The 16,813-nt window shown below is 37.7% G+C and overlaps 1 protein-coding gene across 2 annotated transcripts in view; it reads right to left on the bottom strand.

Moving 5' to 3' along the window:
• The window catches only part of MOSPD2 (motile sperm domain containing 2), a 32,703-nt gene extending 16,003 nt beyond the window's left edge, over positions 1-16,700 (bottom strand). The window contains exons 1-7 of one of the 2 annotated variants that reach the window (XM_027639598.1): positions 16,600-16,700; positions 16,321-16,387; positions 6,622-6,777; positions 5,863-5,949; positions 3,865-4,019; positions 1,265-1,325; positions 37-75 (exon numbers count right to left, since the gene is read on the bottom strand). In XM_027639598.1, the coding sequence (XP_027495399.1) occupies positions 37-75; positions 1,265-1,325; positions 3,865-4,019; positions 5,863-5,949; positions 6,622-6,777; positions 16,321-16,387; positions 16,600-16,608 (574 nt within the window). In that variant the 5' untranslated portion in view covers positions 16,609-16,700. The remainder of the gene's footprint in view (positions 1-36; positions 76-1,264; positions 1,326-3,864; positions 4,020-5,862; positions 5,950-6,621; positions 6,778-16,320; positions 16,388-16,599) is intronic. The other variant, XM_027639609.1, reaches the window with a different exon arrangement.
• Positions 16,701-16,813: the final 113 nt, after the last annotated feature.

A 16,813-nucleotide genomic window follows, 5' to 3' on the forward strand; every position in this document is an offset into this window, starting at 1 on the left:
ATCTGAAGAGAAAGAAACAAACAAACAACAACTTACCGTTCATTATCCATGGCATTTCAAATATTACTATCTTGGCTGAAAAGAAAAAATAAAATCTGAATGCCAAGTGTTAGGTATTTCTCTGTTTAAGAGTAAGCACAGCAATAATATTAATGTAAAAAGCCAATATTCACTTCAGACACCTCCACGTTCCCTTCCCTGTAAAAGCAATTTTGTATAATTGTTTTTAAGTTGTATAAGCTTATTGCTATTACTATTTAAAAACAATGGCTGTTTGCTTGGAAAAGAGATAATAAAATTTTAAGTTCCATACTGTTTATATACTTCCTGGGATATTACTTTTCTGACATATTGTTACTAATAACTAATCTCTCAAGTAAGGCAAAGAAAGGCAAGATCTCAACCTGACCTAGAAAAGCAACTACTGAACAGGAAAAAGTTTAACTGGTATATTCAGCACCTCTTCTTCACAAAGAAACAAGTACTGTGAATCATTGCAAATCCATTTTCTCCAAATATTCCTCGTTTGAGCATATAAGTTTGAAAATACTTGGAAGTGCTCCAAAATTTTCTCTTGAATGTCAAAAAAAGAAGAACAGTGTTGCACTTGCCTTGATATTTGATCAAAGTTTTTAAACTTTCAGCAGTAAGCTAAAATCTAATATTCAGAGTTTAAGCAGTTTCTGTACAGAATTTCAATATTCACAAACATTTTCACCTAAAATTTATAACATGTTTAAGATGAGTTAGCAAAAGCTACTCCATGTTTGCCTATCCATAAAAAAAATTAGCAGGTAAGTAAGCTGGGTTATCCAAGTGTGCACACAAACATGCCTAACTTGTTTTCAGAATAAGCCATTGCTCCCTCAAATTTTCTATAGCTATTCATTCTTCATCCCCTGAAGAATTCTAAAGGATACAAACTGTCATGTAGGTTTGTAAAGCTTCTACTCAAGTACCAACAAGCAATGGAAATAACAGGCCAATTCATTTCTAACATATCTTTATATTAATTTTTAATATATAAAAACATATTAGATTATTACTTCATAAAAAGTTGATTTTTGATGAATGTAAAATTTATTTATGAAGTTGTGCTGACTTATGGACACAAAAATATTCTGACTCTGTAACATCCACATGTTCCATGTAGTTACCCAAGAAAGAATATGCAAAAACCTTAGTCTACCCCATCTTCTGTCATATTATGAAATGCTCTTATAACAGAAGTCTACAATGTTCATATTTAATATACAATACTTACTGAGGAAGTTTGGGTAATAATCTGTAAAACAGTTGACAATAAACCGAACAAAATCCAAGTCCTAAAGTAAAATCACAGCATAAATGCAATGTTATTCAAAACATTAGAAATACAGGTTTAGTTAAGAATACCACAAGATACTTATATTGTAATCAAACATATGCTAATTTTACACAGACTACAAACATCAAAATGCAATGCAGTGCTTTTCACTTCATTAAACTGCTGCAGGATTGTGGCCAAACTTCGCTTTAGGAAATAGGAAAGAAGTCAGATTTATGATCGGAGCAATAACTTAAGTATCTAAACTACTGCAGAGTATCAATACGAGTTAAGATGTGCAGGAAAAGTAAACCTTTAGCACTAAGATAATCTGTCAAGCTTCTCTAAAATATTATATGGAAAAGCACTAAATATACCAAAACATCCCTCCAATAGTTGTCTCACATTATTCAATATACTACCACACTCAGCAGAATATTTCCAAAGGGGAAAAAAAAAACCAAACAAACAGTTTTCATTTAAAGAGGATTTTTTGTTTCAGTATTAGTTCGTGGTATGCAGAGAAATTGTGGGCAGACACTTTCAGAAATAGCACAAAACATTTCTGACTGAGAATCTAAAGCCTGTTGTAACAGCAAAAATGCTATGGAGAATGGGTTCCTAGAGCAATGTAAACATACTGCTACAACATTTGTGGACAGGGTGAAAAAACCCAAAATACTGTGTAAGAAGACAAGCCACAACTTGAAAGCTTGAAAGCTTTATCAGTAGCTTCAGTAACTAGAAACTAACTGATAGTTTGGCATCTTTAGAGGCAAAAGGTAGCCTCTAATAGAGGCATTTATCTCAACTGTCTGTTGCTTGTACTAAATGCAGCATCTTTCACTTAACAGGATAAACACAGTGATGGATTCCAAAGTAACGACCAGAATCTCCATTAACAAGGATGCCACTCTCTATCAGATTAGCAGAAGGACAGATACAGTATTTCGATGAAAGTCTGGAATTAGAAGTACAGATTTCACAGACCATTCAATAACTGCACCTATTCTAGTTACCTGACCTGGTGCAACACGATATGAGCTATTAGAATTATCAGCTGCATACCAGTGATAAAAGCCAACATAGTAGATGTCCATAGGAATGGAACAAAAAAGAGGCACACTCTGGAAAAGAACTTGGAAATCCTAGTTCTTTTAACATAAAACTTAACTACTCTACATGCCTATAAACAGCCATTAAAAATATTCCTGTTCTGTGATAAATGTACCAACTGTAAAGGAAGACTGTACAGTGGGACACTTAGGGACAGTGCTGTACTTAGGGACAGCACTTGCTGAGATTGTGCCTCTGGGATTCTCAAAGACACTGGAAAGAAGTTGCTTCAAAATACACTCCATAAAACCTAAATCAAATTGATCTTTCACATCAAGGAAATTATTACAGTCCTTTATTCTTGTTATACAAAACCATAGCTCCAGTATTGCCATTAGGAACGTGGATAGACAGCTCTCACAGCACGGATAAGAGTAAGAACACTGATCCTCCCTTTCAAAGTACTTATTTAGGGTCTTGAGGGAAAGCCATACAAGTCCTGGCTGAGGTCACTTGGTCTGTTCAGCCTCAAGAAGAGGAGACTGAGGAGAGATCTTATGGTAATCTACAGCTTCCTCATGAGGGAAAGTAGAGGAGCAGGCATTCATCTCTTCTCTGTGGTGACCAGTGACAGAACCCGAGGGAATGGCCTGAAGTTATGGTTGGAGGGGTTTAGGTTGGATACTAGAAAAAAGGTTCTTCATCCAGAAGGCTGGGCACTGAACAGGGTCCCCAGAGAACTGGTCACAGTTAAAGAAGTGTTTGGATGATACTTTCAGGCATATGGTGTGACTCTTGAGGATGGTCCTATGCAGGGCTCAGGGTTGGACTCTATGATCCTTGTGGGTCCCTTCCAACTCAGCATATTCTGTGATCCTGTGATTCGTCAAAATATCTTCTCATAAGCTTGTGACCCTGTGCTGCACAGTTGCAAGGTCTTAATGCAACACAAACTATCCTGCCCGCAGAAGGTAGAAAAGTTCTTGGTTTTTTTGTTGTTTGTTTTGTTTTTTTCTTATATTCAAATGCATTCTTGCCATACCAACAAAAAAAAAAAACCACAAAGAAAGAACGAGATGAAGTTTTAGCCATTTCTGTAATAACAGGACAGCATGGCACTGGGTAAGAAAAATGTCAATATTGTATAGAAATACCATTTTTCTGACCTATAGAAAATCTACGAGATTTTTAGTTATTACAATAAATCTATAAATACGTAATGAAAGGCAGAATCTCCATCTTTCACGTTAAAACACCTTAGATTCAGCTCGATCACCAAACTAAAAGCAAAAGTTTTCCATGTGCTGCAGAAGACAAAGTTTAATATGTAACAAACTATTTTGGAAACTGCTCATGCCATGGAAAAAAGCCCAACATAACACTGATGTCAACAATCGTTACATTATTTAGATATCAAGGACTGTACAGGGACTTCCCTTTTTCTGGGAACATAGGTTAAATAATTAAAAAAGCAATCAGGAAAAGGCAATAAAAATACTTACTATGTGACTGATTCCAGTTTCAGCCATGTCAAATACCACTGTTAAGGGCTTTCCATGATCTCTTTTGGCATAATGTTCTAACCAAAATGCTACCAGTTTCTTTTTGTCAAGTTGCTGTTTAGGATCTCTTGTATGATGTTTCACTTTGAACCAAACTTGGAGAAGAACACACACAAAAGTTGAAACAGATCCAAACCAAGAGAAAACATTATGCAAATAGCTATACAGGACCCAGTGAAATTTATTAACACTTCTGAGTTTGTCTTCTGCATTTCTACTGATCAGCCAGAAAAACAACTGCATACCTCTCCACATACTCCCCTTTCCTTCCTCACATTTTTATAAATCAAACTTTTCAAAAACTGAAAATACAAAGAATTACACCCCAGAAGAAACATAAGTGGAAAAATACTTTTCATGCATTTAAAGACTACTTATCTAGATTATAATTTCATAATTTCAAATTAAATCATGTGGTCCTAAGACATAACATTATATTCAGGATGTATTTTATGTGCTGTTGTAAAATTTATGTTTCTTTTTCTGTTTAGGTTTTCTACAGCATTGTACTTGATGTGTTTTGAAAAACTACTTATATATGCATTATGAATTATAGAAAAAGCAACTGATCTTTCTAAAATAAATTGAAAAATTTCAAAAGGTGAGCAATATTGTCTAAATGAAAGCCCAATACATATTCACCTGGAATAAAACTAGATTAGTCATACAGAAACTTGTTTTTCAAAAAAAACCCCACAAGTATAATTCAAAGTAACAGGCTTTATAAAAATGCCTGAGACCAAATTACTGATTATACAGTGAAGTGATAAAAGAAATATTTGGGGTAGTAATGTGAAGAGTAGCCTTCCTGTTTAGTATCTTTATGATATCAAAATTAGACAAGCCAGAAAGTAATTTAGGTACACTCTTAATATTATTCTCCCTGAAACTTAAAAAGTATCAGTGAAAAAACCATATTTCTTCTCCATGTCTTTTACTTCCAATTGTAAAAGTGAAACAAAAAAACCATCATGTAAAGAAGAGAACATTTTAACATTTAAATAATATACTAACTAGACTAATATCAAAACTTTTAAGAGAAACCTCTATTTAAAGAGAACATACATTGAATTATTATATTAGTTGTTAAAACATGCTAACAAACCAATCTTTTACAGCAATGACTGTATTTCTGGAATTATAAACTAGCCCTTGTAAAAAAAGGAAAAACAAAGTTTCAGACTTAAAGTTTTGGGTTTCTCCCCCCTCCCAAGGTTCAAGATGAGTTCAAGGTTCACGAGGCTTGGAAAGTGATTTGTTTAAAACGCCTCTTTTGTCTCACAGGATTTAAGCTTAATTAAAAGTAAATATGTGAGATATTACAACAGATTTATTTAGAGAAAATAATACTGATCACCTATCATACACAATTGAAAAAAATCAAGAGTACTTCAGGTAATATTTACTGCATGCCTACAAATTTTACTCTTTCATTACTAGAAGTTAATCACACAGCTTCAAAGTTCATTCTCCAACAATTCTCAGCTGTACATGCTGTTTCTGAACATTCCATTGACATAAAGAAAAAAAAATCATCAACAAAACAAGAAAACCATTGCAGACCTTCCCGTGAACCACTGCAAGTACAAAAGAACGAGAGCTGCTAGAAGAGCACTGACAATGCACTATAATAAGGAACACTTATCCTGGCCATACACTCACCACAGTGGAGACAAAAACAATGAGCTTACACAGGCAAGTTAAAAACTGCATTATAAATAGGATGAAGGTTTATGATTTTTTAAAACTGCTGACAAAGTTTACCCATTCCCTTTCTGTGATCCAAAGAAATACTCCAGGCTACTAAAATACCATTTCTACCAAAACTGCCAATATGTACCTACTTCTGTTCTTAAGAGATTTATTTTTCAAAAAGATGCTAAAATGCCACAGAGAAAATCAGGATGAATGACTTAAATTATAGTCTGTATAACTTACATAATTTATAGCCCTCTTTATCGTATCCATGCAGGAAGAGAGCGCCAATCTCAAATAACCATTTTGGAAGGACAGATTCTGACAAGTCTGCAAAGCCAAATGAAATATTATTTCAGTAACTGTGTTAATAATCGCATCGCAACTTAACATGTTAAGTCTCTAAAAATGCAAAGATCTAGCTACAAAATATAAAAATATCTTCAGAAACCACTTTCTGAGGCCTTTAGTAAAGCAAATATTGAGATCAGTTGAAATCTATCTTCTTCCACTCACACTACAGAGTAGGATCTATTTACTGAGAAATAAGAATAAAATAATCTATGTAAGAAAAAAATGCTGCAAATATTTATTTTGCTCATATTTGCAGCCCTCCTCCCCTCGCTCTAACTTTTAATTCAGATTGTGAAGTCCTGTAGATAGAGTTCGCCTTCAAAACATTCTCACAGCACAAAAATGAGATCTATTCTACTGCGTGTGCCAGAGTAGTGCTGCTACAATGAACAAGAGAGCTCTGTTTGCTGTGGGGGTTTTGTTTGGTTGTGTTTTTTTTTAGGACTCAAGTAACTGCGAGGAGACAAAACAAGATAGATGAGTAAGAATTAAAACCAAACCAAAACAACAACAACAAAAAAAAAAAAAAAAGCTGTGTTACTTGCAAGACCTTTAAGAGATGCTTAATGAAACTACATATAGAAGTCAGTTGTATTTCCATAGGAAAGCAACACACAGCTTCAAAATCATTATATAAACACAGCTTACCATTAACTGTATATTCTTTCCTCCACTGAAAGCTTTCATCAATCATCTTTAAAGTATCATCCACAACATCATGACGCCAAATCAGATAGTTTTCAACCCATTTATCATCTTGCTGAAGTCTTTCCACATCTCGAGAATCATATTTATCTGATTTATCTAGCAAATAAATAAATAAATTAGTGTAAGAACATAGCATTTGCTAGAAAAACATGAAGAGATTTGCTAAGTATGTATATAAGTATCTGCTAGGTACATTGGATTTCTTTTGCAGTTTCAAATTTAAGCAAACAAGGTAGAGCATAATAAATTGATTGAAACCTGCTGTGATGCTATTTAGGGACACTACAAGATTACTCTCACTAGAAAAACATTTTCTGTGATTCCTATTCAAAGAAAAAAACATTAGAAACCAAGAAGGTACCTGTAGAACTGGTGTAATTTTCCTAAAACCAGTTTTTTGTAATTAACATGAATTATTATATAGTCTAAGAATCTCTGTACTGATGAATGTGTACATTAGGCATCACCAGCTCATGCTTACAGTCATCAGCTTGTCAGACAACAAATGTTAAAATTACTATTTCTGACCATGTGCTATACATAACTGCAATAAACAAAATTGTTTTCTCTAAAAAAATTGCACTGTTTCCACCTATTGTAAATTGTTACCCTATCAAACACAAACTACATGCAACTCTAGAGCAGTATAAAAGTCCCTAAGACTTAAACTCTTCTTGCACCACACTAGCAACAGGATAACAGCTTTAGGAAATACTTCAGATAAAATAGGAGTTGTTGCTGCTCTTTTTTTAAAATTTTTTAACGGGGAAGCTTGTAAAATACAAATGCCCAAGTGGACCTATTCCTATTGTAGATATGCTTAAACAAAAGCTCAGTTTTTAAAACAATGCTCCTCTATCTGAGAAATTGGTATAAACAGAATGTAAATCACGAGCCCATGATAGAAACAGGCTTCTGAATGCAACAGACACTGATACACATCTCTTTGCTAACTACTAAAAAAAAAAAAACAAACCAAACTTACATTTTTAAGCTATTGACATAATTCTTTTTTTTTTCCAAGGTAAGCATGAATTTAATACTGATCATTAATAAAATAAGTTAATCTTCATGTACTGCAAGACTATTCCTTTGTCAGCAGCAACAAATTTGAAATAACTACTTTCAGAGCCATCACAATTAAACTACTCAGAACTGTGACTGGATGGTTTGAGGATGCATATTTCAATCAACTTAGCTCTGAGGAAAATGTTAAGAGAACGACACCATTAAATTCTGTCAATATGTGTTGTTTTACTGGTCTACATGCAAAGAAATGACCTATTTTACTTGCCTTTCAATTTATAGTGTTTCCTGTCACAAATTAGTCAATATAGCTGTAAGAATAGACCACTTTTAAATGTGTCCATCCACTGAGTTATTATAGTTGCACTCCCCCAGCGCATCTCTTCACACCTGACTGCTTCTCACATACATTGTCTACTGGGTTCCCTCTTCATTAGGTTCCAAATTTCTCCTTCCCTTGATCCCATCCCACTTCCTTACCTTGTTCCTTAGACTAGCCTAGAGTTAAATCATGCTTTCCTTAATCTTAGCCTCCTACTTGCTCCTCTCTGCCCAAAAGCCTGCAATCCACTAAAACCTCTGTAACTATTTAAGTTCCTTCTCTCATCATTTCTATACTTGTACAAGACAGCTGATTCCCTAAAGTCTGACTAAGCCCAGTAAAGTGATCACTTAGCACAAGATTGAAGTGCTTAACTTCCCTGTGGCTCTAGGTCAACAGATGGATTGCAAAATTTATAGGTATGAAATTTGTAGTCTCGGCTGCTCATTTGAAATTTTATTATTCCCCCAATGATTTAGGGTGTGGACATAGAAAAGCTAACAGTACTTAGTTTCAAGTGAAAAGCATGAAAAATTAACACTGAAGAAGATTTCTGCAGGAAATCATTTGAGTCCTAATTCCTCTCTGCTCACAGCAAGGTTAACTTTCAGGTTCAAACAGGTTAGGAACTTCTTTTTAGTCATGTTTTGAAAACTCTAAAGGGTAGAATGATTCCACAGCCTCTTTTCATGTAGCATGCATTCCAACTCATAATCCCTTCAGAGATACTGTCATATACAGTAACTAAGCTGTCACATCCACAGCCAGGTAAAGCAAGAGAAGCATTGGTTTCTCTCAGCCATAGCACAGTGGTTGTTCTGTGCTGTGCCTTATTCACTGCAGTACATGGGCTATTCAAGGCATACCTACCCACCCAGAGCCACAGCAAACCAGGGCTTTGTGAGATCAAATATTTACTTTAACATCAGCATTACGTGTCTCCAGTGCCTGAGGTACCTTACTTCACCTTAGTTTATTAACCTCTAACATGCACTAGCTTCCAGCTCTGAGTGACCACAGTTGATCCATCAGCCAAGTATTTTGCTGAGAACAGTCCCATGTATATCCTATTTATAAAAGGGATTTGGATCCTGTGTACTTGAAGAGAAAACCCACCACCAGGACCCTGAGATTATCTCAGTTGGTTAGAGCCTGGTAATGCATGTAATGCTAAGGTTGTGGGTTTGATCTCTGTGGGGGCCACTCACCTAAGGGCTGGACTTGATCCTTGTGGTCCCTTCCAACTCAGAATACTCTGTGATTCTGTAAAAACCTGACAAGACAACCTTTCACACTACTTTCTGAGGCTCTCTTCTCTGCTTTCAGTATCTGTTTGAGAGCACAACTGTCAAAATGACATAACTATGCATCTTGTATCAAACTAACTTAAAAATTGAGATATCATTATGTGAAACAAGCCTCAGAACACATTTCTCAGCCACCAAAAATTCTCTCAAACTCTGAACTTAGATAATATTTAAATAAATATAGAAATTTAACTTTGTGAATATTTTAAGAAAATAAAAGAGGAACAGAGAAAATGTTTTATCCAAACTTCCACCACCAGTGGGAAGCAAGCTGGATTCAGAGATAGGGATAGTTGAATATTCTCAACAAGGAGTATGTAACCTTAATTTATATATATACAATACAACACACTAAACCAAGGGGAATAAGTAGTAAAATTGTGCATCCACAAGCACTTGCAGAATGCCAGTATTTGAATCAGGTAAGCTTAACAAGACCAACAACAGGAGTACTGATTACTGTGTGACTTTTACCTGATTTATCCCATTCTTGCTACAAAACAAGTAAAATTTAGAATGAGAAAGCGAACAAGAAAAAGATGTTTTATCTCACATATAAAGCAGAGTGATATGAAATTGCTGGAGTCCTTCCAAGAACCCAGTGATTAAAAATGAGTCAGTTCAGAGGAGGAATTTCTCTTGAAATTTGTACACGTCACAATTTTACAGACATGTGGAAACTTGTTTTCAAACTGTGCTGTGAAATAATATGAATGTTTCTAAATTTAAATCATTCCTGAAACACTTGACTGTAGTTCCTGTGTTATTAGAAACTTCTGGAGTTAAATCAGAATCAGTTGAAAGAAAATAAGACATTTGGAATTCTCAACACATAATTTAAATCCATCCTGCACCACAATTAAGAAGCCAGAAAGGAAAACAGAAGTTGAGGGACACTCAAATGGAAATTCAAGTGAAACTATAAACTGAAGTAACTTACCTCAGACAACCTCCAAGCCTAGCCACTCATGACACCTGTAAACATATACTGGTAATTTTCTCAACAGAAAATTAGGTGCTTGATTCTTCACACGTACAGAAATGCCACTAAGACACTAAAGTTAGTCATCCTCACCTCAGGAAGATGGACATCTCTGTATTTAAAACCATAAAGAACAGAATTTCATGAAGTATTTGGAACACACACCACTTGCTCTAAAGGTAACACAAGGAACAGCATTAACAGCTACTTTTGCCAGAAAAAGCTATTGAAATCCATGTATGTAACAGCAGTGCCAGACTTTTGTGAAACATTTCATAGTCCAGAAGCTTAGAAACCTGATTATTCCCTTAGTCCAAGGGATTAAAATCTTTCTGCATCACAGAATAGTTCCACAGCCTGTGGAAGAAGAAAAACTGGAATGCTGCAAGACTTTTGCATTGAACTGGCAAGCTGTGTAAAAACCAAGCAAGACAGATAAAGTGTAATCTACTTAGCAAATTTTATATTTACCAGAGCATCAAATCCAAATTCTAAGCTACACATGAGAGAGTAACAGTGACAATAGCAAGGAGAAGAGGTCACAATCAGCCCTCTTTATTCCTTTAGCTAAAAGGCCTTCGGGAAAATGTGAATGAGCAAGACTGACCAGATAGTCACCCTTATTTTGAAAATAGTTGAAGTTACTTTCATTTCTTCATTGAATATTTGAGGTTAAGAGAAAAGACTAGAAGAAGACAAAGTTCTGTTTGAACAGCAGCTTCTTATATTACTCGCCTTCCCTTTTTTTTTTCTCCACTTAAGTGAGGAGTTCTGTTCTTTCCATAAGCACATCCTGCCCTTTTAATAGTTGTCTTCTTCAAGCAGAGAAACTTACAATGAAACTGTACCATTTAATTACCATGTTTCAACATAAAGGATCTTCTATAACACCAGACAACAGCTCTGAAAACAACCTCAGAATTGCGCAAAGCTGAATGAACATGAATTTCACTGCAATACTTTCACTAGAAGAATGTTAAGTCCTTGATGCACAAATTGTCACATCCCTTCTCTTCACATCATTCTTTTATCAATGCCATCTACATTAAAATGCCAGGAGCTCCTGGAGGAGGTCCAGCAGGGGGCTATGAAGACAGTTAAGGGACTGGAGCATCTCCCTTACAAGAACAACCTGAGGGATCTCGGCCTGTTCAGTCTGGAGAGGAGACCTTATCAGTGTCTGAGTATCTGCAGGGAGGGTGCCAAGGGGATGGAGCCAGGACAGAATCTTCTTGGTGGTGCTGAGCAATAGGACAAGAGACAATGGGCAGAAACTGATGCACAGGAAGTTCCACCTGACCATGAGGAAGAACTTCTTTACTGCGCAGGTGACCGAGCACTAGAACAGACTGCCTGGAGAGGTTGTGGAGTCCTCCCTCACTGGAGATATTCAAGAATAGTCTGGAGGCAATCCTGTGCCATGTGCTCCAAGATGACTCTGCCTGAGCAGGAAGGTTGAACCAGGTGACCCACTGTGGTCTCTTCCAACCTGACCTATTCTGTGATTACCAGGAGAGCAATGCTGTGCTGCTGTGTTTTCTTCCCAGGTTCGTGCTTTAGGAAAAATTATACAAATTTGAGAATATTCAACAGGAATATAGAAGAAAGACTACAGGACTCAAAACCAGGCAGCACAGCTAAGTCCTGCACTAAATTAATCCAGAAGTTCAGAATTAACAACCTGTATGACTCCTCCCTTCAGAACAAGCTCTTATCTAGAAAAGAACAAGACATACACAAAGCTAAGTAGGGATAGCAGCTCCATGCCTTTGAACAGAGAAAAACTCCCAACACTTCACTGTACAAAGCAGGGGAAAAAAGCAACTTAGAAAAGTATGTCAAGTGTTCCATCACACAAAGACTCTCAATTTAACTACTGCCTTAAAGCCATTTCAGCCAAGAAGTCTCAGTCCAAAATGGCCATAATTATTCCTCTGATCTTGGTTAGAAAAAGGAAACCCATTTTAATTGGTTTGTTGATGCCAAACATTAAGCTAAGTACTATAACAATTCAGGTATGTGCCTTCAATTGCTAGATGAGGAAATCAGCAAGACTGAAAACAATTTAAGAAGGTCAGTAGCCATAAAGGGACAAGGATAAAGAAAACAATTACTTCAGTCCAATAAAGAATTATTTCAACAACAAACACCAATAAACAAATATCTGCCTCCACAAGATGAGAAACTTTTAGCAAAACTGAACACTTTCAGTGACAATAGAGACTACTTTTAATAGAAGGCTCAGTCATTAATATTACAGAGTTTTTTATAAAAGTATGTTTCCTATCTCATCCTTCCACCATCCTCAACCTGAAAGCCAAGAACCAGGGAAAACAGATTTTTCAGAGCATTAAACCACACAAGCAGGTATGTAAAGCATTACTTTAAGAGTCTTTTACAATAGTCCTATCACGGGCTTTTGTTAGGGATGCACCATATGTCTAAAATTTTATTTGCAGTCAGACAATATGATTAACAAAACCCATTTGGTACTGGTTTAAAGAAAGCCATGATGAAATTTAATTCTTTAAATTGGAGTGGGAAACCTCTCTTGCAAAATCTTTTTCTGAAAATTAAGCTTTGCCTACAGGAGAAAGTAAAAGGATGTAAATGGGGAGGACAGGAAATACAGGCAATTAGAAATGGTAAATATGCAAAAGCAAATGCAAAGAAAACCTGTTGACTGAAAAAATCTAACAAGATTTAATTATAAATAATTTCCATTGTAACATTAAAAATGCAAAGTAATAGCCCAGATATAGAAGCTAATTTTAGAAATCCTCTAAGGAATGAAAATTCACTATAGAAAAAGACATGTTTGTTTGCTAGAAAACACTGTTAGTACCAGTCAGTACTAGAAAATAATCTTTTGTTTTCATTGTTCCTTTCACTGCCGGAATCATTTACATCACTAACTCTCACAAAGAATCCAAACAGACAAAACAGAAATTAGGCCCAAAAACTGTGAAGACAAAGCGCTGTCTACCTACCACATCAGACAGTGTTTGCTACTGGACTGAAAAGAACTTTTCACTATTGGAAATATGCCTTTTAAATGCAAGAGTTTTAATTTAATGGGACATACATTCCTCACAAGAACTGAAGTTGTCTTTGGAACCCAGCTAAAAAGTTAAATGAAAAGGAAAAAAAAAACCCACCACATGATCCCAGTTAATATTAAACACTGCTTTGCAGATAAGATCCAACAGTGGCCAAACTTTCCTTCTAGAATCCCTGAGCAGCCAAATTTGCTCAAGAACTGCAGCAAGAAAGTTCTCATGCGAGCTTTGGGGAAATGAGCCAGTAAGGTTCTCTGACACTGTATCCAACTATCAAAACCATTTTCTGATTTAGTCACGTAAATGAAGCAACTGTATAATTCAAAAAACAGATTTATGGTGCTTTCAACTGCTGAACAAAACTCTTCCCATCCTACCTCAAAAATTATCAAGGCCAAAGCATATTATTTGGTTGTAACTTTTATGTGAAATATAAAACTATAACATTCAACTCATGTTGGAATATTAGACTTTACTGAATCAGCTATATAGTAATATAGTTTTGTAGATTCTACTTTAATGTAAAAATAGCATTCTGACAATAAGTGATTTCAATGGCCCCCAAGTCTTCATTTCACAACAAAAATAAACATTACTGTAAGGCCATCATGGCATTTCTGACCATTACTAATTCTTCCTGCATTAGAGAGTGAAGGAGGAAACCAGTAACTATGAGTTACAGAATGCAGATGAATTACTTCACCATATTTGATGATCAGAATCACCAAGTTCCTAGAATAACCACTTACACTATTTTCCTCAGAGGGAAAACGAAGCAGTGACAGCTGCAACCTCCAGAAACTCAACTGCCTGAAAACTTTACTCAAACCTTTAACACCTGCAGCTCACCCGTAAATGGAATAAAGTCTGCTCTGTAGAGGCCCACAATTCTATGACCACTCTGAACTTCCACAGGAATGATCAGGTTCTCAGTGTAGCCTAAACGTGACCTTGGTTTTGAAAGCAGATTAAAACTCCTAGATATGAAGCAATCATTTGTACCCTTGCACCACAAACTCACAGTTTTGGGGGTGTCTGCATACATGCACCTCCATGTTTCTTTTGACTAAGAAGCATAAAAGAACACATCTAAGAACACACAGCAAAGGCTGAAGGACCACTGTAAAACTGAAATCCTGTGTTTTCCTCACTTGGAAGTGGCACAACAATGTTAATTTGCTTCTGGAATTCCTTAATTTCAGGCAGAGTCTTAAGAACATAAACTCAAAAAAGTCCTAATCCTATTTGCTTGAAAGGGCTAAGAGCCCTAGACTGTGACCCAAAAATGGGCTTACTGAGAAAAACGTGTTCAAAACACTACAAATAGGATTAGGGCTTACCTTGCAACAGTATTCAATTATTTTAATGGCTGTATCAACCAGCCCAACAGAGGCTTCATCACAATTAGAGAAACTTGCAGAATTCCAAGATTTTAAGGGATTGGTCAGCTGAAAGGGTAATACTCCCTTTCCACAGCAACTGTCCCAAAGCAGTTCTAGGCTTTCTGAAGTAACTATTTATGAGTGTGACTCTGGGATAAGAGAATATAAAGCAAGTTGAATCATCTATCATATGAAATTATACACTAACTGAAAAGATTAAGAGCCAAAAGAATCTAGAATTTAAGACAATCCTCCACTCGACTGAGCCTGAGCTTTCCAAAGACACCTTTATTCATTTGGAAATACGAATTTCAAATGGTAATAGAAGCTCTCTCTGCTTCAAGACTTTCTAATAATTTTGTCATCTTGCCAGAAATATGTCATCCCTAACCAAGGCCAAAGTAGACTCCTTTATGAAAGTCAGTAGAGCAACCATATGAGACAAAGTTGTACCACCCTCAAGGTTTCCCAAAAAAGTGTTCTGGCCAATTACAAAGGAGTCATAGAAACATGTAGTGAAAGCGACATAACCTCAATAATTCTGATCAAAAACAACAAAGCAAGGCCTGTGTTTGCAGGATTGAGGCTTATATTAAAGGTGATGCAGGTAACACAACTACTGGACTCTTACTGTATTTGCATTAAAAATTAGATAGAAGCGTGTCTTTAATGAAAGTCTCTAGAATGTCATAATAAAATGTACTGCTTCCTACAATTGTTAGCATACTCTACTACTATATATTCTTCCATCATAAGCAATGTAAATCAACCTTGAAATGAAAGGAAATCCCACCTTCCCTCTCCCCTAGGCATCCCCACCATCTCCCAGCCTTCATTTACAAGTTTAAATGCACCTGCACTTAAGAACCAAGCAGGACACCCCACATGACACAAGCATGATCTTAATTATGGCCCGCATGAATTTCAAGTGCAAGTTACTCCAGAAAAGCAACTCTTCCCTTAACAAACTCGTCGAGGACAGAATTCTCTTCCCACTTCCCCTCCATGTTTTATGTCCAAAAAGTACCAAGCACACCAGTGTCCCAGACACCACTCTACAGCCAGAAGACAGAAGGAAGGCAAAAGGACTGAGAGCTTTGCCCAGACAGGTCCTGAAGCCCAAGACAGCAACCCAGCATGACAGACAGCACTGAGAGCCAGCACAGAAATCCACTGTGCACCATCCCCATCTACAGCTTCGGACACCTTAAGCTGCACCAGGGGAGGATTAGGTTGGACATTAGGAAGAAATTCTTCACAGAAAACTGATTAGATATTTGAATAGCCTGCCCAGGGAGGTGGTGGAGTCGCCGTCCCCGGAGGTGTTTAAGGATAAAGACTAGACGTGGCACTCAGTGCCATGGTCTGGTTGACATGGGGGTGCTCAGTCTTAGGCTGGCCTCGAGGATGTCGGAGGTCTTTTCCAACCTAACTGATTCTGTGCAAAGGCACAAACACCCAGTCACCTGGGAAAGGAGGCATCGGACACGCAGAGGGGAAAAGCGACAGCGGACAAGCCCCAGGGACCGCATCCCCCGCTCGCCGCCCGCCCCCGGCTCACCTGGCAGGTACTCCGCCTCGAAACGCCGCCGGGTCTCGCTGATCAACGCCGCCTTGTCCTGCTGCTGCTGAAACGAAACAAAGAACGGGAGACCGTGGAAGGAAGGGAAGGCCGGGGCCCCAAGCGACCCCAGCCAGCCCCAGCCCCTCACCTGTGCGGCAGGGCCAGGCCACCCGCCCCGCCCGACCACTAACCGCGGGCAGCTACATGCGGGCGGGCAGGCGAGCAGGCAGGCAGGCAGGCAGGCAGCAAGGAGGGGGCAGGGGCACAGGGACTCACCTCAGCCATAGTCCAGCAGATCCACCCGCGCCGCCCGCTCTGAGGCGGCTCCAGGAGCGCGAGGGGCGGCGGGAAAAGGGGACGGAGCGCCGCGTGACCCCGGGGGGCGGGGCTTCAGTGCCGTTGGCCGCCTTGAGGCCCCGCCCCCCTCCCGCGCTCCCGTCGTGCTCCCCGAGGCGGGAGCTTCGGAGGGTCCCGCCCGCCCGGCCGGGAA

The sequence above is a fragment of the Corapipo altera genome, unplaced genomic scaffold (assembly GCF_003945725.1).
Source record: "Corapipo altera isolate COAL_440 unplaced genomic scaffold, ASM394572v1 0, whole genome shotgun sequence".
Lineage (NCBI taxonomy): Eukaryota > Metazoa > Chordata > Aves > Passeriformes > Pipridae > Corapipo > Corapipo altera.